A 21,904-nucleotide genomic window follows, 5' to 3' on the forward strand; every position below is an offset into this window, starting at 1 on the left:
AGGAATTGAAAACTTACTTGTTTCTAAAAATATTGCCCTAGCCTTTCACTATGTAGTTTCATGAACAGGACTTCAGCCTCTTGTTTCACTATGAAATCTCATGGGTTTTGTTAATGTTAGGTAAAGTGGCACAAGGAATAACGTATGTTTGATGTCCAGCATGTTATTGGTAGAGTTTGGTGACCGCTGCAAACTTCCTCCTTTTGTGATTTTGTTTCACATTGAAGTTTCATATGATGTTCTGAAGTATATAAGATCACACTGATCATCAGTTGGCAGTAGAAAGATTGGAGGTGGACATTCAGCAGTGGCATAGGAAAGAACAGTAATGGTTTTATGTAGATAGAGGTAGAGGAATTACAAAAATGTTGTAAAGCTATTGTGGGGGCAGCGGTTTTAGCACCTAGGACACTTACCTCAGTAATGAGTGAATGGGGGCTACAATTTCCCTTCTTAAGAAAGATGCAAATAAGGAAAAAAAATAGGAATGGGTTTTGGAAGGAGGGAACTCTAGCAATGGCAGCCTCTACATTACTTTCAGCTACTGCATAAAGAAATGAAAATAAAAAAGTTAGGGAAAGTTCGAAATTACCTCTGACTCACAATAGCAGAGAGGAGATGGTGTTTATTCCAACGTTCATTCTGGCCTGCCTTAGTGTCCTGTTGTGTTTTGTGTGACCACTCTGCAGCTGCAGTAACATGCTGACGGTCTCCTGATTTCTGTAGGCAAAAAGAGCAAGCTGTGTACACATAGTAGAATGCGATTGATTTGAAGTCGGAGGACATAAAGAAGCCGTGGGACAGGTTGCCTGGTCAAGAGGCACAGGTCCTTCCAAACTGTTTTGCTTTTATGAATTCTCCGTTTGATTTGGGATGGGAGCTGAATAATCAGCAAGGAACCATGAATGATAAGAGAAGGAAAACAATGGCACAATACAGTTAAATTTAGTGCTTTCAGCGTCCCATTGATTTTGAGTAGGAGAGATTTGAGCGTATGCTGGGCTTTTCTACTGAAATCAGTGGAACCTTCATGGACTTTGGCTGGACAGTCTGGTTGGAGCACAAGATACTCTCCCCGTGTATGTTACGGTCCACTTTCCTTCATATAGTCATGGTTTTATAGAAAGAGTGTGTGTGCTTACTAGTTAACACAGAGTCATATCTCAGAAGTTGTCTCATAAATATCTCTGTATTGCTCCTAAAAAGGTGTGGCATAGAGATAATGATGACTAATCACGCATTTCCAAGTCTATCTAGATTGTGGAATATTATATTCCTTTTAGCTTTCCTAAAATGCAAACAAGACTTGGGGAACAGAAAATTAAATTGACTTGGGCTCGTCTCCTCCACCTCTTGTTCCAGTTCCCTTTCTCTTTTTTTTACTTGTAGGTTTACAGATATAATGCCAATTACATTTCTCTGTAATTTATGACCCAGCACATCATAACCTTTTATACAACTTTTGGGGAAAAAGAAAAGAGAGGGAAAGAATAATCAATGGGAATTTTTTTCAAAAACTTCTGACAGAGCAGTATGGGGCCAGGTGCCTTCCAAATTCATTTTAACTTTCTTTTACATTAAGTACATTTCTTTTCTAAGCAAATTTGACACTTGTGCAAGACATTGTGTAGCATTTGTCCTCTCTCTAATCCATTCAGACCTGCACACATATATAATTCAAAGGGGGAGAAAGATTAAAACATTTCAAAGGAGCCTAGATAACATCTTTCCAACCTTTCTGAAGAGTTAACTTTCCTACAGTCCGCATCTTCTGGTTGCCCTCTATAGCACCTCGGATATACCTACAATGTCTCTTCTTTTTTTAAAAAATGGCCATAGATGATCAAAAGGATCCAAATCAAGCCTTGAGAGGCTGCTGTATAATTTCTTGGTGGATATAAAAGGAGAGTTGAATGTATATACTTGTGAAAGATGGTTGTCTTGTCTTCAGTTCTCTGAACCTTTATGACAAAGCTTCATTTTTTTCCCCCTTTATTCCCTGCTCTCCGTTTTGCCCAAGTGTCTCCTTTTATAGCATTTAACATTCAGATGTTGCATCCTTGCAGGTGTTGTTCACAGCATGCTTACTTGGCATATCATGCTAATTCCTGTGCTCTTAGTGTCTCACCACCCCGAACACATATAGGTTTTTGGTGATGCGACAGTGACTGGCCCACCTCACAAGGTATGAGGCAAGGCTTTGCTTGTACCAGTAGTAATGGCTTTTAAAAAGTGCGAAGAGTTGCGCATTCAGTAATAAAATATCAAATAGGGAGTGGACCTCCTTTCCATAAAGTTCTTTGTTGTGGTAATTAAGGAGTAAGTGCTTCCACAGGATACCTGCAATTGTTAGGGAGAGGGTAGACTCTTGTGGGACATAATTCGTGGGGCCTTCTGCTCAGTTTTTCCTCCATTTTCTGCGCAAATTATAAGCAAATCCACATCAAACCAATTGCTAGACGCTTTCCTTCCCTATATGGGGGAATGTTCCCTATATGGAACATTATCGACAAGATTCATGTCTCTTGATGTATAACAACCAAAACTCTCTTTAAATTCTGTTTTGTCTTCCTGGTCACTTTTCTGGTGCCATTAGAACGCAACATCCTGTAGATCACTGGTTCTTAACCTTGGGTTACTCAGGAGTTTTGGACTGCAACTCCCAGAAGCCTTCACCACCAACTGTGCTGGCTGGGGTTTCTGGGAGTTGCAGTTCAAAAGCATCCGAGTAACAAAGGTTAAGAACCACTGCTGTAGATCATGCAGAGAGCTTACATGCTGATATCCGATCCCCAGGAGTCCTCAGAAAGTATCGTGGCTAACAGGAGTAGGAAGAGATTTCTCTAGAAAGATAGAGTTCCCAGGATTTCTTTCCTATCTTGTAAAGTGTTAGTTGCTCCCATCAAAGTTTTCTAACTGCTGTGTAGTTTATGTGGCACAGCCCAGTTAGCCTAACACATAAAGAGAACCCTTGAGAGGCATTTTCATATTGGCCTGGCAGGTTTTAAAAACCAGGCCGGGCAAGGATCTAGGGAGATTGTAGTGGCTCTGCAATGATCTAGCACTGTGTCAATCTCAGATGATGAGACAGACTGAAACTAATGTAATATAACGAGACAAGCTGGTGCAGTGGATCCCTCAGCCTGATTTACTGCCAAAGTATGGTAGTCTAGGTCCCAGTGGATTGCCTCCACATTGTTTTTTTAAAAACGCCACAAACTGGTCACAGATGTGGCTACTGGTAGGCCCATCACCTTGACCAGCCCTGGATTTATTTATTTATTTATGCATGCATGCATGCATGCATGCATGCATGCATGCATGCCCTGCCTATCTGGTCATTGCAGAACAGTGTGGGATAATTCCGCTTGAAGGTTTTGCGCCTTGTTCATCTGGACAGCAGAAAAAGATATTTGAGCAGCTTTCACTGCATATACCATCAAGCGACCTGTGCTTTGACAGGAGCGCCAACCAGCTCAGCTCCCATTGCGTCCTGGAAATCAGTTGGACTCAGTAGCCTGCGAGGGCAGATCGTCTTAATCAGTACCATCTCCCCATGGGGGCGGGGAGAGCCACTGAGAGACTGAATTTGATCAGGTGGTGATCTGACCATGACAAGGGGACAGATACAGATCAGTCACCCTCAGACCACCCTCTCCCTGCCCTATTGAAAAAAACAGGTCCAGCATGTGGCTGGCCACGTGGGTGAGGCAGTTGACAAACTGGGACATGTCAAAGGAAGCCATGCTTCCAAGAACTCAAGAGCTGGCCCCAGGACTTCAGTCTCAGCATGGATGTTGAAGTCACCCAGAACCAAGAGCCTGGGGGACCTCAACAGCGCCGCCTAGACAAAGTTTGCCAGCTCTGGAGAGTGCTGGTTCGCAGGGAGAATGATAAACCAGCACAATCCCGAGTCCATTGATTACCCCCCAAAGACACATGGAAGGCCTCCAGGCCTGGAATCGCCAGAGCAGAGAGCCTGACAGCCCCTAAGGTGTTTTTATTCACAGTGGCTACTCCCCAATCCCATCTCTCCAGTCTCCCCTGATGTTGGATGGAATAACCAGGTGGACATGTCCTGTTTTTGTGTGTGATTGGTTTTCTCCTGGACACTGGCGTAAAATTCTTCTATTTCTTGTTCTTCAGCACCTCTAGCTGGAGCACATATTTGAATGATAAATATATTGATAAGTTTTCCAAGTGTGAGTGCTACTCTTCTGCCAAACTTTGCCCTGTAGGCCATAACTGTTTGTGCTGTGTCTTGCCTCTTTATTAGAGCAATCCTCTTGTTTTTCTGATTTGGTTATATCTGGAGTAGATTACTTTGTAATCTTTTTGTCTGGTTGAAAACGTTCTGTTGCCGGCTACTTTAGTTTCCTCACACCAAGTGTTGCAATGTTCAGATGTTTCATTTCTTGCTTTACAGTTTTGAGTTCACTTTGATTCCTGATTCCTCCGTTCCTTGTTACAATTATATGTGATGCCGTATCAGGTTTTCCTCCTGCTTCTGTGCACTTTGGCAACCTGTTCAGCTTTAATCCAATTGCTTCATTAGCAGCAGAGCTACTGGCAGCAGAGCTATTATCTTTTGCTCTTTTCTAGCAACTGACAGTGCTGGAAGTTCCACTTCTGACACTATTCTTTTATTCTGTTTTCTAGTGTTTTACCATAGGGTTTTCACTGGCATAAAGCATTCAGAATTTGGGTTTTTTTTGCTTCTTATATACCACCCCATGGCACTTAAAACACTCTCTGGGTGGTTTACAATTTAATTATGCAGGCTACCCATTGGTTTACTACTGCCTTCTTCTGTGCAGTACTGATAAGAGTTAGCTTGGTGAGTGTCCCCCTCACACTACTACTGCAGTCCACAGACTCCCCTCCAGGAGAGTTTCACTACCTCTGTCACCACAGGAGCAATCCATTCTCTTTTGCTGGTGTGACTGTTAATTATTTAGGAGGATGGAGATATCCTTGACGGGTGTCCGAGTATTGACTGTTCTGCTTTGAACGGCCTGCCAATGGGTCTTCATGGTCTTCCTGATAGCATTGCTTTCAGCTGCTCTGACACAAACAGGCTTGCCCCACTAAGGTGTGCATCCAAAGGGAGAATAGCTATAGAGTTTGTGATATATGTTGAGGAAACATGGGACAGATGGGCAACCACACAAGCAGTTTTCCCCATTCAGTGGGCTGCCCCTTCCCACGACCCATCTTGTACTGGGTGTGAAATCAGGTGCACATCAAGTCATATGCTTGATTGTGTGAAGGACAGGTCATTTCATGGGGTGGGTGCTTCCACAGTTGCCCTTGCATGCACACATCCCCCCCTCTCTCTCTCACACACACACACACAAACACACACACAGGGTGCTTAAGAGAGCCAAACTTTATTTTATATTTGTGTTGCTGAAACAAAGCAAGCTCAGTTTTATGGACAGACACCCAGCATCTGTATATTAATTGGTCTGAGCGCCTCATAATTCTTGATTTCTGTAAGTCTGATAGATTGCAAACCCCTCAGATTCCTTAAGATGACCAACGGCTTCTTACTTGTATTTGGAGCTGCAGTAGAGGGTGTTGGTGGTGGTGGAGGAGCAGGATACACAGGCAAACGAGCGAAGAGCTGAGATCCAACAAGGATCAACTTTCTGTTGCTGCCCATGCTGGGTGGATGAGTGGTTAAATAATTCCGTATCTCTGGGATGGAGGCCACATCCAAGGTTGCAGGGCCTTCCAGCCTTTGCTCGGCTGCAGGTATTATAAGACCTGCCTGAGCTTTCTACTCTTCTGCCCTTTCTTCCCCAATTTTGCTTTCACCTCCCTCCAAAGTGCCTCTCCCTCCTCCCTTGTGGCTGTGCAGCATGAAATGAGCAAATCCATAGTGATCTTGACCTCTACTTCCTTCCTTACCTACTTCCCACATGGCTGCTGTGTGCGTTTTTCCACACACATTTCTCCATGCTCTTTAATATGTCACTTTAGGGTGAAGGTTTTCAAACAGAAAGGTTTATGTGTGGGAACAAAACAAGGGTGGGGCTCGTGATGAGTGAGTTGTGTGTTCTGCTGGCTGATGTGTGGAAATATCTTGAGGGCACTGGTTTTCTTCTCCTCTGTGTGCTCTTTATAAATTCATTTGGAATAAATTAAATTCAGCTATTTTCTGAATCTGGAGTCCAAATTCATTCTGGGTGTTCACGGAGTCCCCCCACCCCACTTCACACATCCCAAACTTTATTTACATGTGATGGGTTCCTGGAATACTTAGCTTTATGGCGTGTTGATGGGTAGGTTTGCCCCACTTTTATTTTTTATTTTGTATTTTATTTTATTTGGCCACTTGAAGGTAGGTCTCACATGGTTTGGAGTCCCAGCTATACAAAGCACCCAGAGCCACTGACAGGTTTCAAAGGAAAGCAGACCATGAAGCCTTCCAGTGGACACTCTGTTGCGATGAGGGGGGGAGAGGCATCTTTGTCTCAGTTTTTAACACATACATTCTGGAGCTTGGAAGTTACATTTAAAAGTAGTAACATTATCTGAGACCTGTTACACTTCCAATAAGGAGGGACTGGCCAACTGTGTTTATTATTTTTTACATGTGACACAATGAGCTGTAATTCTGTTACATTTTTGCTGTACTGATAATAATTACTCAATGCTTAAAACATTATTTTCAGCAAAACTGCATTGTAAAACCATTTAGGCCATTTTAGTAAGGCCATGTTTTGGCCACCTCAGATATATTTTGTGGTGGTTATTTGGAACTGTGTGCAGGTCACAGCTGTCTGGATACCTCAGTGGTTTAGGTATCTGGCTGTGGAGCAAGAGATTGGGAGCTCAATTCTTCATGATGCTTTCTGGTGGGAAAGCCAGCCTGTGTGGCCTTGGGCAAGCTGCATGGTCCCAGGGCACCCCCCAAAAGAAGGGGATGGTAAAACACTTCTGAGTATTTAGCATCTGGAAAACCCCGAAAAGGGTTGGCATAAGTCAGAATTAACTTGATGGTGCATCATGATGATGATGATGATGATGATGATGATGATGATGATGATGATGATGATGATGTATTGTATACATTTCTGTTGGAAGCCACCCAGAGTGGTTGACCAGACCAGATGGGCGGGATAGAAATCAAATAAATAAATAAATAAAAATGATGATGATGATTACAGACCACAAGTCAAGGTGACCTGATGAATTCCAAAGCTTTGTGGGCATTTGATGCAGTGACGTATTTGCATAGTGGGAGTTTCCAGTGCCTGGAAGACGCACTCTTGTGGTTGGATAAACAGCCACAGAACGTGGCAGTATGCCAAGATATCTGCGGGTAGCCATGCATTTGTGGCATCTGAGCAGCCACCTGCCAGCTATCACTTCTCCTTCTTGTTTTGGAAAAGCAGAGGGAGGGTGTCAGTCTGATCAGCTCTATCACTCTCTGCCAAGAGACAACCAAGCTGCAACCAGTGTGCCTTTTTTGGAGGGGGCATCTGTTACATACAGCACTGATGTTACCTGTCTGTCATGGGTTTGGAGGGAAAGTTCCATCCTATGGGGAGTGGAAGGCGGGACATCAGGAGGAGGGGCTGTACTGTATAAATATGTGATGCCTGTGTGGTGAGAGAAGACGCTGTGAGATGCTGGGAGACGCTGGGATGTGACGAAGCAGCAGCTGGGAAGAAGAAGCTGTTGTGGGAGTCCGTGTGTCAGACAGGGTACTACTGTGTGTCAGAGTACCAACCTGATAGGTTCAGGTGTCTGTTGGTTAGCCAGAACTGATAGGTTCAGGGTCTGTGCTTCAAGTTAAGGGTTCTGTGTGAACCAAACTGTATGCTTGTATGAGTGAGAATAAGCCACGTTACTTTATGTTATTCACCTGATCGTTTTATTATCCCTGTGTGTTGTGTTTAAATAAACCTTATTCTTTTTATTGTTTAAAAATCCATCCCTGGTCTGTGTGACTTCTTACAGGGAATGGTTGGTGGCAGCTTAGTGTAACTGTGTGACATATCCCAGTAGGTCTGGGTTTGTCACATTGATTGGTGTCCAGCGTGTGGGATACGACTGGTCCAGTTGTCCAGTGGTCCAGCAAAGCCTTGGCAAGTGTGCCCAGAGCAAGGGGGGTCTAGTCAGGGACAGTCTGAGGCGCGTAGGTAATCTTCTAGGTGTACCTCACGGGGAGGTGCGCTAGTAGAAGAACGTGCCAACTGGGGAGACTTAGATTAAGGTGCTCTGAGGCAGCCTAGTTTTGGCGGGAAAAAGCTGAGGCAAAACTGCGTAGTAACAGCGAGCTAGCTTGCCAGCTGAGAGGCCCAGCAGAGGGGGGTAGGCTCTGACTCGATACTGTTGCAAGTAGTGCTGAAGAACAGCAGCAATCTCTATAGGAAAGCTGGTTCTGAGGCAAGAAGGAAAAAAGTGGTCGTTTTATTCTGAGGCTTGACTTTTTAAAGTAGCCTGTTCTGAGGGGGGATTATGCCCTTGACTCGAAGCCAAGTGGCAGACATGAGTGAAGTGAAAGACCCCCAGATTGACCAAGGTTCTGAGGATGAATTTGGCTCAGTGCAAGGTGACAGCACAGGAGAGCAGGACCCAGAACTCAGAAAAATACTCCTAGCCCAACAGCATGAACTGAGGGTGAGGGAAATGGAGGAAAGAATAGAGAGAGAAAGAAGGGAGGAAAGGGAAAGACAAATTGAAATGGAGCAAAGGGAAAGGGAGAAACAGCGGCAATTTGAAATAGAGAGATTGGAAAGAGAAGAAAGATTAGAGAGAGAGAAAATTGCTCTGGAAAAAGAAAGGATGGCGTATGAGTTAAGAAAACTGGAAATGATGAACCAGAACAATAATAACAATAGGGATTCTGAGGGAGGCCAACTGTCTAAAGCTGACCTGAAGAAATTCCCTGTGTACCACAAGGGAGATTGTCCTGAGGTGTTCTTTTCCTTAGTGGAAAGAGCGTTTGTGGACTTCTCAGTGAGGGAAACTGAGAAGATGACCATCATGCGATCTTTAATCAGTGGTAGCCTGGCTGAGGTTTATGCCGAGATGCCTGAGGAACTGATGAAAGATTTTGCAGAGTTTAAAAAACTGGTGTTTGCCAGACATGGGATAAATGCGGAGCAGCTGAGACAAAGATTCAGGTCCCTCACCAAGAAACCAGAACAGACTTTTACCCAAGTGGGGGCCCAATTGGTGAGGCTGCTTGAGAAATGGCTATCGCAGGAGGGGACAGAGACCTATGAGCAGCTTAAAGACTTGATAGCACTGGAACAGTTCTATTCAGTCCTGCATGGGGAATTGAAATTCCAGGTGAGGGAAAGGAAACCGAAATCTGTGGCAGCAGCCGCAGAGATCGCAGATTTTATTTCCCAAATAAGAAAGCCCTTGGGTGAGGGGAAATCTGTAGGTAAACCCAAAGAAACCTACAGCAAGTACTCTCAGGGACCAGGGAAAAGCCAGCAAGGGGGAGGGGCCCATGGTGAAGGGAAGCCCTCAGACATGAAACTAAGACCTCAGATTTTGGAGGGAAAACCAAAACAAGATGAGAGAGAGTCAAAATACACCAGAAAATGTTATTTCTGTCAGGGAAAGGGTCATCTAATCTCAGAGTGTGAGAAATTAAAGCAGCTAAAAGGAATGGTGCCTCAGGATTCTAGTGGGACCAAGCCAAAAGCTGTGTTCTGTGTCCAGAAAGAGCAAGGCTCAGTGTCACTGAGGGAGCCTGTTGCCATGGCTACTCAGTCTGGAACAGCTACCTCTGCTGATCAGGCTGAGGAAAATGGTCCTCTTATAGAGGTAAAGCGCTGCTTGCTGGTAAAAACAGATTCTCAGTTGTTTGAGACAGCAGGGGTGGACGTAGGAATACTTGACCGTCAGTATAGGGGGCTGCGGGACACTTGTTCCCAGGTAACCCTGTGCCATCCAGATATTATTCCTAGGGAGTTTATAATCCCAAATGAGAGCATGAAGGTGGCAGGGATTGAGGGGCAGGTAATCTCTCTGCCAGTAGCAGAGGTACCTGTCAACTTTCAAGGCTGGAGGGGGGTTTGGCGGCTAGCAATTTCATCGACTCTGCCAGCAGCCGTGCTCGTGGGAAATGACCTGGCTGAACATGTGAAACGGGTGCTAGTGATTACACGCTCACAAGCCACCACAGGGACAGTTCAGGGGGGTAATGATGAGCCAGAGACGGAAGCAGAGGGGAGTTCAGAAGCTGTGGTGGAAACCTTAACCACAGACAGCAGATTTGGACAGGAGCAAAAGGCAGACGCCACTCTCCAAAAGTGTTTTGAACAGGTGACTGACGCCCAGCTAACACCTGAAACCCCAGTGAGATTTCTGGAGAAAAAGGGGATTTTATATAGAGAAACCCTGAGGAATATCTCAAAAGGGGGAGATGGGATCAGAAGTCAGCTGGTGGTACCTGAAAAGTATCGCCCCATGATCTTACAAAGGGGGCACTCTGACATGTTTGCTGCGCACTTAGGAGTGAACAAAACACAGCAGAGAATCACACAGAATTTCTACTGGCCTGACATAGGGAAGCAGATCAGGGAGTTCTGTAAACAATGTGATGTGTGTCAAAGGCAGGGGAATAACCGCGACAGGACCAAAGCAAAGCTGTGCCCTTTGCCTGTGATTGACACTCCGTTCAAATGCATAGGGGTGGATATTGTGGGACCTTTGCCCAAGGCCACAAAGAGGGGGAACAGGTTCATTCTAACAATTGTGGACCATGCCACAAGATATCCTGAAGCCATACCCTTGACTAACATTGAAACTAACACAGTGGCCGATGCTTTGGTGGGGTATATGTCCAGGATGGGATTTGCCTCAGAGATAATCACAGATTTGGGTGCATCGTTCACATCAAAGCTCATGAAACGCTTATGGCAAATCTGTGGAATTAAGCACAAGGAAACCACTGCCTATCATCCTGAAAGTAATGGGTTAACTGAGAAGTTCAATGGGACTCTAATGCGCATGATTAGGGCTTACTTGGCAGAGAATCCAAACAATTGGGACCAGAAGCTGCAACCCCTTTTGTTTGCTTATCGATCAGTGCCACAAGCCAGTACCGGGTTCAGTCCATTTGAACTTTTATTTGGGAGAAGGGTGAAAGGGCCCCTTGATTTGATCAAACAAAATTGGGAGCAGATCACCCAGGATGACCCACAAGATGTTGTGACTTACATAGACACCTTGATGAATGACCTAAGGAGAAATCTAGAGCTGGCAGCAGAAAACCTGCAAGCTCAGAAGGTCAGACAGAAAACATGGTATGACCACAAAGCTAGGGAGAGGCACTTTGACCCAGGGGAGGAAGTGCTTTGGCTTAGGCCCTGCAGAGAGAACAAACTGCAGCTCAAATGGGCAGGACCATATAGGGTCATTTCCAAGATGTCAGACCTGAACTACCTAATAGAGCAGGAGGAGAACCAAGCAAGGAGGGTGGTTCATGTGAATGCCCTAAAACCCTACTACAGAGGGGAACAGAGGGTTTTATTCGTGATAAAAGCAGCTGAGAGTGAGGAAGCTGAATTACCCTTCTGGGAGGGTAGAGGGGAAGTAAAATACAACCCAGAGGAGGTAAAGATCAGTCCTGCACTCACCCAAGACCAGCAGCAAGAACTAAAAATGCTGCTTAGTAAATTTCAACAGGTGTTTTCCAACAAGCCGGGGATAGTGAAGGGAGTGATGCATCGGATCCACACAGGGGATGCACCCCCGCAGGCAGTATCCCCATACCGAGTAACGGGACCCTATAGGGACAAGGTGCGGAAGGAGCTGGACGAGATGCTGAGGGAGAACATAATCGTCCCCTCTTCTAGTCCTTGGTCCTCTCCGATAGTCCTTGTGGACAAGCCTGATGGGAGCATTAGGTTTTGTGTTGATTACAGGAAATTAAACCGTGTAACCACTCCTGATGCCTACCCAATGCCCAGGCTAGACAACCTGATTGAAACCATAGGGGGTTGTCGGTTCATCTCATCATTGGACCTGGTAAAGGGATATTGGCAATTAAGAATTGATCCCAGGGATCAAGAAAAGACTGCCTTTTGCAGCCCTTTTGGTCTCTATGAGTTTCGAGTCCTGAGCTTTGGTCTCAGAAATGCACCAGCCACATTCCAAAGGCTGATGGACCAGACCTTGGCAGGGCTCAGTGACTTTACAGTGGCCTACATTGACGACATAGGGATCTTCAGTAATACCTGGGAAGATCACCTGATACACCTGGAGTTAGTGCTGCAGAGGTTAAGTGCAGCAGGGCTAACGGTAAAGGCCAGCAAGTGTCAGCTGGGTAGCCCAGAAATAAAATACTTGGGTCACATGGTAGGGGGAGGAGTGATAAAACCCCTGGAGGCCAAAATAGAAGCTGTTCGTGATTGGCCTAGGCCCAACACCAAGAAAAAAGTCAAATCATTTCTTGGGTTGGTGGGCTACTACAGAAAGTTCATCCCGAGGTTTAGCGAGATTGCGGCTCCGCTGACCGATCTGACGAGGAAGACGGCTGATGACCGCATCCCGTGGACCAGCGACTGTGAGGCGGCGTTCCAGAGGTTGAAAGAGGCGCTCATCAACTATCCAGTCCTGCGTGCTCCAGACTTCGACCGGGAGTTCATCATCTACACCGATGCGTCTAACAGCGGCGTAGGAGCAGTTCTGTGCCAGGAGGATGAGAATGGTGACCAGCATCCAGTGTCCTACCTGAGTAGGAAACTTCAAAAAGGTGAGAGACATTTGGCAACCGTGGAGAAGGAGTGTTTGGCCATAGTCTACGCGATCCAGAAGGCCAAGCCTTACATCTGGGGAAGACATTTTATTCTGTGTACTGACCATTCACCATTGCAATGGTTAAAGACGATGAAAACCCACAATAGCAAACTTATGAGGTGGGCTTTAAACCTACAGGACTATGACTTTGAAGTGAAGGTGGTCAGAGGGTCAGTGAACTGTGTTGCTGACGCCTTATCAAGAAGACCTGAAGAATGAAGACGGCGAAAGAAACATGGACTATATGTATATAATGATGACAAAAGTAAAATGTACCTGGTTTTGAATTTGGTTTGTATGAATAAAGGTAAATTGATGTAATGTAGATGGTAAATGTTTAAATGCCTATTTGCTATGGTTTAACTTAGAATGTAAGTATAAGTAAGTATAATATGGTATGTATAACTGTTGTTGTGTATTTTACCCAGGTTGTTTTTTTGGTGAAAAGCACCTTAGCTTTCCCCCTACAAAACAACTTATAAAGAGGGGAGGTGTTACATACAGCACTGATGTTACCTGTCTGTCATGGGTTTGGAGGGAAAGTTCCATCCTATGGGGAGTGGAAGGCGGGACATCAGGAGGAGGGGCTGTACTGTATAAATATGTGATGCCTGTGTGGTGAGAGAAGACGCTGTGAGATGCTGGGAGACGCTGGGATGTGACGAAGCAGCAGCTGGGAAGAAGAAGCTGTTGTGGGAGTCCGTGTGTCAGACAGGGTACTACTGTGTGTCAGAGTACCAACCTGATAGGTTCAGGTGTCTGTTGGTTAGCCAGAACTGATAGGTTCAGGGTCTGTGCTTCAAGTTAAGGGTTCTGTGTGAACCAAACTGTATGCTTGTATGAGTGAGAATAAGCCACGTTACTTTATGTTATTCACCTGATCGTTTTATTATCCCTGTGTGTTGTGTTTAAATAAACCTTATTCTTTTTATTGTTTAAAAATCCATCCCTGGTCTGTGTGACTTCTTACAGGGAATGGTTGGTGGCAGCTTAGTGTAACTGTGTGACATATCCCAGTAGGCCTATTCTTTTTAGTCTTTTATTTTTCTCAGATCTGCTGTACCTACTCCCTCCCCCTGCCTCCCCAAAAAGGTATCTCAAACTGTGCCAGACACACTTTTTTTAAAAAATGGCATTCACTTGTGTGTATTATTTAACTTACCTTTCCATGGTCCAGCAAGGACTGTTAAAACACATTCTCGGAGGTGTTGCAGACAAATTTAGCTGGAAATGTCTTGGCAAAGAGCTACAGCCATTCAAGCAAAGTGAGTGATAGCTGCTAATTATAGTTTGCATCAGCAGATTAAAAAAAACTTGTAAAAAAACTGATGGTAAACATTTGGTGTCGCTACTGTTCTGCTGGCTGGATAGTTCGGGAAGTGAGGCATTTGGCTCCGCAGCCAGAGGGTGGGAGTTCAATTCCCCACTGTGCATCCCAGGAGAGCCATCCTGTCTGGTGTTGGCCAAGCGACACAGTCCCTGGGCACCTCCAGAAAAAGGAAATGGTAAACCACTTTTGAGTACTCTCTTCTTAGAAAACCATGAAAAGGGTAAATCAGAAATGACTTGATCATGCACAGTGATGATGATGATGATGCAGTTCTGTAACTGAGAAGAGTATGTGGCCCTATGAATACAGCACATAGAAATATTGGAAGCTGCCTTGTACCAAATCTGACCATTGTTTTGTCTAGCTCAGTATTTTCTGCACTGGTTGGTACCCATTCTATGGGGGTTCAGATAGAAGGCTGTCTTAATTGTACCTGGACATGGTTGGAGACTGAGTTTGTATCCTCTATGCAAAGGACATGCTCTGCCAGTATAGCATGCGAGGATGCGGTGTTCTAGGTCATCCAAGCATGCTCAGCTTCTCCTGTTGCATGTCACCTTATGGCCAGTCCCCAAAAGAATGATACCTGGAGGAATAAGATGGGCTTAAATGGCGAAAGCATGGCTCTACATTTCTGGTCATCTTTGTACCTGACAGCGTCATCTTGGGCCAAGTTCTGATTGTATGCCTTTTCTTGACTTGCAGGACAACTGTAAAGGAAAATTAGGGGGAGAGCTGTGTCTGTCATGCTTGTTTTGTTTCTGCCTTTGTTTTGAGGAGGATATAATTATCAAATGGCCCAGGGCATCTTTAGCAAGTTTTTGGAATAGTGACCCCCACCATGCTCCATATCAAACAGCTTTTGAAGAGGAAGGGCATTTGAAAGTTTGCTTATGGAATAGTGATGATATGGTTTCAGTTCACTGTTTGAAGAAAAAAGTCTCATTGAGGATGCACAGCCTCTCAGCAGGACATTTATCAGAGCCAGTGAACATACTGACTGAGGGTGGTCTGGAAGTTGCAGTCTAAAAAAGTAACTTGTTTAAGTTTTGGCCTTCAGTAGTTTGCTTGATTGGTTTTATCAGCCTTTTCTGATGGGGTGCTTTTTAGAGGCTTTGGCCCATCAACCAGAGCCAGAAAAGAAGACTTGCAGAAAAACTAGAATTCAAGTGTGGAGTTAAAACTGAGAATAAGGCAAAGTTTTGTATTTATAAGAAACCAGTGATCCGTAAGAGTCAGAAGCTTGGAAATCTGACAAAGTAAATTGAAGAATGTATCAGATGAGTGGGCTCGATAGGCACATGGTTTACTTGTGTACATTCATTCCACTTAATCTATTATCTGTGTGTGCCATGGAAACAGGTATGTAACTCTGATTAATGCCTAACTGCTGATAGTTTTCTAGGAATTGAATTGAACTTAGAAGCCACATTTTTGAAGAACTGTTTTTTGCATTGTAAGTTTAAAGTAATTATAATAATCACCCATATGCTAGTTACATATATCTTTGGCTTCCTGCTTTAAGGATACTTCTAGTCTGCTGATATTCTTTGGACTTTTGTGTTGATACCTTTTCCTCGCTGTAGCAAAGCTTGAGAAAACAACTTCTATGATCAAATATTGCCTTCAGTATGATCTGGAAGCCTGCCAATATTGTCTCAATTTGTAAGCCACAAATGACGTAACTGCATATTATTTCAATTCCTTGTTTCTGTACTTCACAGTGTTATGTGATGCATGAAGTTTAAAGCAGATAGCATTTCCATCTCTTCTCTCCATAAAAAGTTATGTTTATGCAATTCGACAGTTTTGCCAATATGCAAGCAGAGGTAGTTGTAATTCTGTCCAGTATATTATCACTTCACGAGAGTGCACTGATGGTATTATGTAGCAAAACAAGTGAATATTCTACAAGGCAATTCTAAAAATGAGGGCAGCCCAAACCAAAAATTAGAACTTCGGAACTGGATTTTGAATCAGTACCAAATTTGGGGAAGTTTGGGCAAAGGGTTTGTGAGTTAAGATTTTTAAAAAAGTAAAATTATTAAAAGTCCCCAGCTTTAAAACAGATAAATAAATTGAAAAGACCAGTCTTGATTATCTTGAAAGAGAATGGTTGGCCCCAACTGCTTTTTTAAAAAATTTCAAAGGAAATCAGTCGGTAGGGCTTCAATATTGACCTTCAAAAATCAAAAGAGTTAAGCAGTTACTTTGTTTAAAAACTGAGCATGCATAGAGTAGGCTTGCCAGCAAGACCATTGCAAAGTAGATGCATTGTTGCATCTTCTTGGCCCATGAAGGGAGATGTTTGGAAGGCATTGAAAGTTCACAGAAATAGTTTTCTTCGAAGAGTCAAAAACAAGCAAACAAACCAGGAGTGACCATTCTCCAAAAAGGGATGTTTTGCCACATATCTCCATAGAATTAGCATACACTTTGTAAATATTTCTACATTAAATTTAGAAGGAATCCAGGCTGCAGGGGCTGAAATATTGATTTTCAAAAAAGAGGCCTTTTAAAAAAACGTTATTTTGTTATAAACTGAGCATGTGTAGAACAGGCTTATCAGCCAGAGCCTTCCAAAGTAGACACGTTGTTGCAGCTTCATGACCCAGAAAGGGAGATATTTGGAGGGCAATGAAAAGTCACAGAAAATCTTTAAAGAGTTAAAAAAACAAGCTTGTTTTAAAGAGAATAATGGAGTGATAGTCTTCCAGAAAGGGACGTTTTGCCATGTAGTTCCAGGGGATTGGGATACAATTTTGTGAGGCATATTCTGCATTACAAAAGCACAGACTAATTGTATTTCTTCCAGCCCTGAGTGCTTTCAGTAAATATTCTCTCAGGATTCCTGAAACTAGTCTCCTGATACAATTCTTCAAGGAGAAATCAGCTCCAGACCAATCTGAACTTTTGACCCTTTCAATATGGAGCCAGGAAGAGAATTTTCAACTCATTCCTGGTTGAACAGGCATTGGTGCTGGGAAGGGATTTTGTTTGGTTGTAAAAATATTTTGAAATATATATTTTAAAAGAATAGAGAGCCAATATTCCGAAGCTCATCAGTCACAATCCTGTTATGTAACTGTGTAAAAAGACTGAAAAAGTAGATTAAAAGTAATCAGCCACAATCCTGTTGCGTAATTAAGTTGGTGAAAAGAAGATTTTGTAACTAGCATCAGCAAATTGCTGCTAATTCAGAGGGTGCTGCTTGGGTTCCTGGTTGTTACCCAGCTGGCACTTAGTGAAGGATCCAAGTGAGGGAATTTTTAGCTTGAGGTAATCTGCAGTTGTAAATTATGCCATTTTCCTTCTGCTGGTGTAGCTACACAATAGGATTTTGGCCATCAGTGGCTGAAATCCTGTTTGCAGCTATAGTCATGACAATTTTTTTCAGAAATAAAAGAAATGTTGATTCCTTTGGCCATGGTCCTAAGGCTCTTGTGGAATCCATTTAATTGTGAGGAATCCATTGGGAGCCATGGGGCAAGGGGAGTATTTAATTTCCAAAAATTTCAGTCACCAGGATGACTCTACCTGACATATTTGAATTGTGTTTTGGACTAGATGACCCTTGAAACATCTTCCATCTCTACAGTTCTATGATTCAGTGAAGAGGCAGATATGTGTGGAAGAGGTTTCTGCTCTTCAGATACTCTGGGTTGATGCCACTAAAGCTTTCAAAGCTAGGACTGTCACACTGAATTCCACCCAGAAATGAACATTCAGCTAGTAAAGATCTTTAAATGCTACTATGATGTATTCACAGGAAACAATCCAGTTAACTACTGCATAATTTTGTTCCAATTTCAGATGTTCCAAAACTATATAGGATAGATGTGCCTGTGCTATGAATAACTATGACTACATGTTGTTGTTTTCTGGTCAGGAGCAGAGCTAATGAGAAGGTACTGAGATAGAGACACCACGTTTTTCTTTATATAATAAAAGCCACGTCTCTGAACCAGGTCCCACCAAGGCAACAAATAAAATTAAAGCCTAAAAATAAAAATTAAAAAATACTATATTTTTGATTTTAAAAAATACAGGGCAGAAACCAAAGATATGTGAAATATAATCTACATTAAGAAACACTTAGAGAGCTGCAGCAATAAAATATCAGTCAAGCAGCAGCATGACTAATAAAACGCATTGGTTAAAAATTTACAAAGTTTTAACACGTTGCAGTTGAGGAGGTCATTTGAGCATCCCTTGGGAGGGAATTGGTGGCGGCCTGCCATAGCAGCAGGAGCACGGGGTCTGCCATAACCCTCGAGCCACAAACCTTGATAGAGGTGAGAGAAGTTACATTTTGGGACTGAAATTTCATAATACTGTTCTAGGTCTCAGAGTGTTCCCCCCACCCACAAAAAAGTATTTTTTTTTTCCCTGTCTGATCTGCGAGGAAGACTGTGATCCCATCCATTATAAGTTGAATAGATAATCTGTTCAACTATAGCACCACTGTTTTTCAGTACTGAATCAGTTTATCATCCTGCCTATCAGTGATCTGGAGCAGACATTCTCAATTTAAAATAATAATAATAATAATAATAATAATAATAATAATAATAATAATAATAATAATAATAATAATAATAATAATAATAATAATAATAATAATAATAATAATAATAATAATAATTTTGGCTACTGCCATAAACACAATATGAAAGAAATCTAGGCCAATCAGGATTATATAAATCGCATAATGTACCTTACAAGTTGGTGTGTGAAGAATTGTTTCCTCTCTGTGGCCCCCTTCAAATGTGCCAGGACATCCCACGAGGCCATATGGCCCCTCTTTTGAGCATCCCTTGGGAGGGATGACCTAGGGCAGCTAGTTATTCAGAGTATTCACAGCTGCATTTGAGTTTTAGGGAAAGGGTTGTTGGAGTGAGGTGTCCCCTGGATGCCATCTTTAACCAGAACTGGTTCATCTCTCTCAGTGGAATACCAAGGATCTTCTATTATTTTGATGTTACCAGCAATTCACTAGGCTGTCACCTTGGTTTTATCATGTGCCATCTCTAGTCATTATCTTATCAATTGAAGGAGGAGGATGTAGAAAATGTTGAACATGTTTTACTACACCGTGCTTTCCATCGTGATATTTGCTGTATTTTTATTACCCTTGCCCTTTGAAAAAGTAAAATAAAAAATACAAGTAATTTGGATTAGCTGTATCTTTCTTTCCTCTTCTTTCTGACCATGATGTCCCAATGACTGGTAAAGTGATAAGATTTTGTGTAACGGCTAATATTTGTCACAGTTATTTTGTTTACTGGTTAACAAACTAGATTCTGTATGCTGACTATACTGTTACTGAACTATATATATTTTTGCTGGTCTTTGACTGTAATAAAATTTTACTGCTACTATATTTTCAATGGATTGCGCACTGCCCAGAGAACTCCAGTTCTCAGAAAGTCTAAAACGCAAATGAATGAATGAATAGATGAATGAATCAGTAAATAAATATTCATTTTTCCTCCATAGACTCTTCCTATTCTGAGCCTCCAGATGTCCAGCAGCAATTGAACCACTACCAGTCAGCTGCTCTGGCAAGGAATAACAACAACATTAGCCCCATCCCAGCCGACCAGAAAGCTGAAGCCATCCTTAACTGTGAATTTTGTGAATTCTCCTCGGGTTATATTCAAAGCATTCGGCGACATTACCGTGACAAACATGGAGGGAAGAAACTGTTCAAGTGCAAAGATTGTTCCTTTTATACTGGTTTTAAGTAAGTAGTAGATTAAGTAAATAACCATATATACTTTTTGATGAAATTCAGTGAATTTTGGGAGCTCCGTAGTGAATAGAAAATGGTAAGAATAGTAATAGTAATAGTAAATTATAAGAATCGGGTTTCTCTTGTCATGTGTAATTATGTATGTTTACCTCATGAGAAGGCGTACAGTTTAGAAATGGATAGGGCAGGGGTATGGAGCCTCATGCTCAAGGGCTGAATCCAGCCTTCTTAGGTCTCTCCAGATGGCCCCTTCCCCTTCCCAATGATACCACTGTTCCTCAGTTTTCGTGTGGGACCCGCCTATCTAACTCATTGTAGGAGGGTCAGAATTCCTTTCCTGAAGCTTGGTTATTGGCAGTAAGAGTTTTAAGCTCTGTCTTGGAATTTTGGCCTCACCCTTTTGACTCCATTCATCGTGGAAATGTAGCCAGTGCAGAGATCTTTAAAACTGAATTTGGCCTTCAAACTGTAAGAGGTTCTCCGCTCAATCCTTGGTGTGTAGGCTATAGTTGTGTTACATGCTACAAAGTTTTGCAGAAGTCTCCATTCCCCACTGTGAAAAATCCTAATGTGGGTAATTTATAACTCAGCCTTGTAAATAAAGCAGATTTACCAGTAGAGGAGTAAATCTGGTTCAGTTCAATGGGTTTCTATTCTACCTAAGTATGTATCGGATAGCAACTACAGGTTTAGAGAGTAAGACTAAGGTATTGGTTCAGCTAAGTGATGTTATACCCCACATCACTTCTAGTGCCTTCCAAAGGCACCAGGTCCTTATCTATTCATGCCTGCTTTCTGCCCATCTCACTAAAAGTCACCTTTCCTTCCACCCAAAGGGTACCATTTCTGTCAAAAGATGGATTTTTACAATTTTGTTATGCAAAACAAAGTTCTAATAGTTTCTTTACTTAAATGATTAACACAGTGTGGTATATATGTGCTAATCTCACCAGCGGGGTGGTGGAAGTTATTTGATCCAGTGTGGGCAAACAGAAAGAGAGAAACATGACATTAATTGTCCCTTGCTATCTTCTTTGCTTAAAATTTCTAAAACAGTCTTCTCCAGCTTGGTGCCTTCCAGGCATATGGGACTATAACTCCTATTATGCTTATCAGGGAGTTGTAATCTGACACATTTGGAGAGCACTTGCTTGGGAAGAGATTATTTAAACCCTCCTAGTCAGTTGGGTTTCGCCTGCCCGAATGTTATCAAGTATACACTCAAGTGGGTACTAAGGTTCTTCTTACTTAAGGTAATACAGGCCCAGTACATAAATCTATTAACAGACTGTTCTGTTCCCAGCTGCATTGGAGCTTGAAAACATTTAAGTAATGTAATTTGCAAGACTGAGGTCTGGTTGGATCTTCAAGGAGTTATATAGTTCACTTCGTATGTACGCATACAATGTTCTGAAAATTCACAGATGCACTAGATACAAAAATTTTATGTATATGAAGGAAAATCTGCTTGTGTCTGCTCTTGCAGGCAGATGTGTGGGTAATTCCTCCAGCAGTATGTTGTGGTACAGTCTAAAGAAGAAAATGGTGGCTCCAGAGAGTACCTCCGTGCCACTTTAAAAGTAAGCCTGGGAAGGAGCCCTCGCTGTCACCGATACTTACTTTGAGGAGAGGTGCAAGGAAAAGAAACAAACCCTCTGCTTCCACCCCTCTTCCCACAGTCTCTTTTCCCCTCTCTTCCTTTAATGAGAGGTTGACATTTGCCCTAAAGCTGGAGAAATTTAGAAACTAGCCTAGGGGGAAGTACTAGTGAACTTGTATTGACTGTGTGGTGTTCTGCAGTCAGCAAAACCTTCATTCTCCTAAGTTTGGAATCCTTGAAGTTGATATTCCTCAAACTTTAAAAAAGTGTTTCACATACAAGGAGGACATGGAGAGGGGGAACCCTCATGAAATTGGATTGCAGTGCCTGTAACTAACAGGCTGTCAGTCCATTTTTATAGGGTTTGTCCTTCAGAATTAATCATTTACCATTTCAGATCTTAGCCTTGAAGTTATTTTTGTATGTCTGTGCCATGATCTGAGTA

At 42.8% G+C, this 21,904-nt stretch overlaps 1 protein-coding gene across 12 annotated transcripts in view; it reads left to right on the plus strand.

Annotated features, from left to right (window-relative positions):
* ZNF462 (zinc finger protein 462) overlaps positions 1–21,904 on the plus strand; it is a 158,149-nt gene that overhangs the window by 107,952 nt on the left and 28,293 nt on the right. For all 12 annotated transcript variants that reach the window (XM_072991988.2, XM_020805038.3, XM_072991992.2 and 9 more), the window contains one exon: positions 19,604–19,850. In XM_072991988.2, coding sequence (XP_072848089.2) covers positions 19,604–19,850 — 247 coding nt within the window. The remainder of the gene's footprint in view (positions 1–19,603; positions 19,851–21,904) is intronic.

This window comes from Pogona vitticeps, chromosome 2, assembly GCF_051106095.1.
Source record: "Pogona vitticeps strain Pit_001003342236 chromosome 2, PviZW2.1, whole genome shotgun sequence".
NCBI classification, from domain to species: domain Eukaryota; kingdom Metazoa; phylum Chordata; class Lepidosauria; order Squamata; family Agamidae; genus Pogona; species Pogona vitticeps.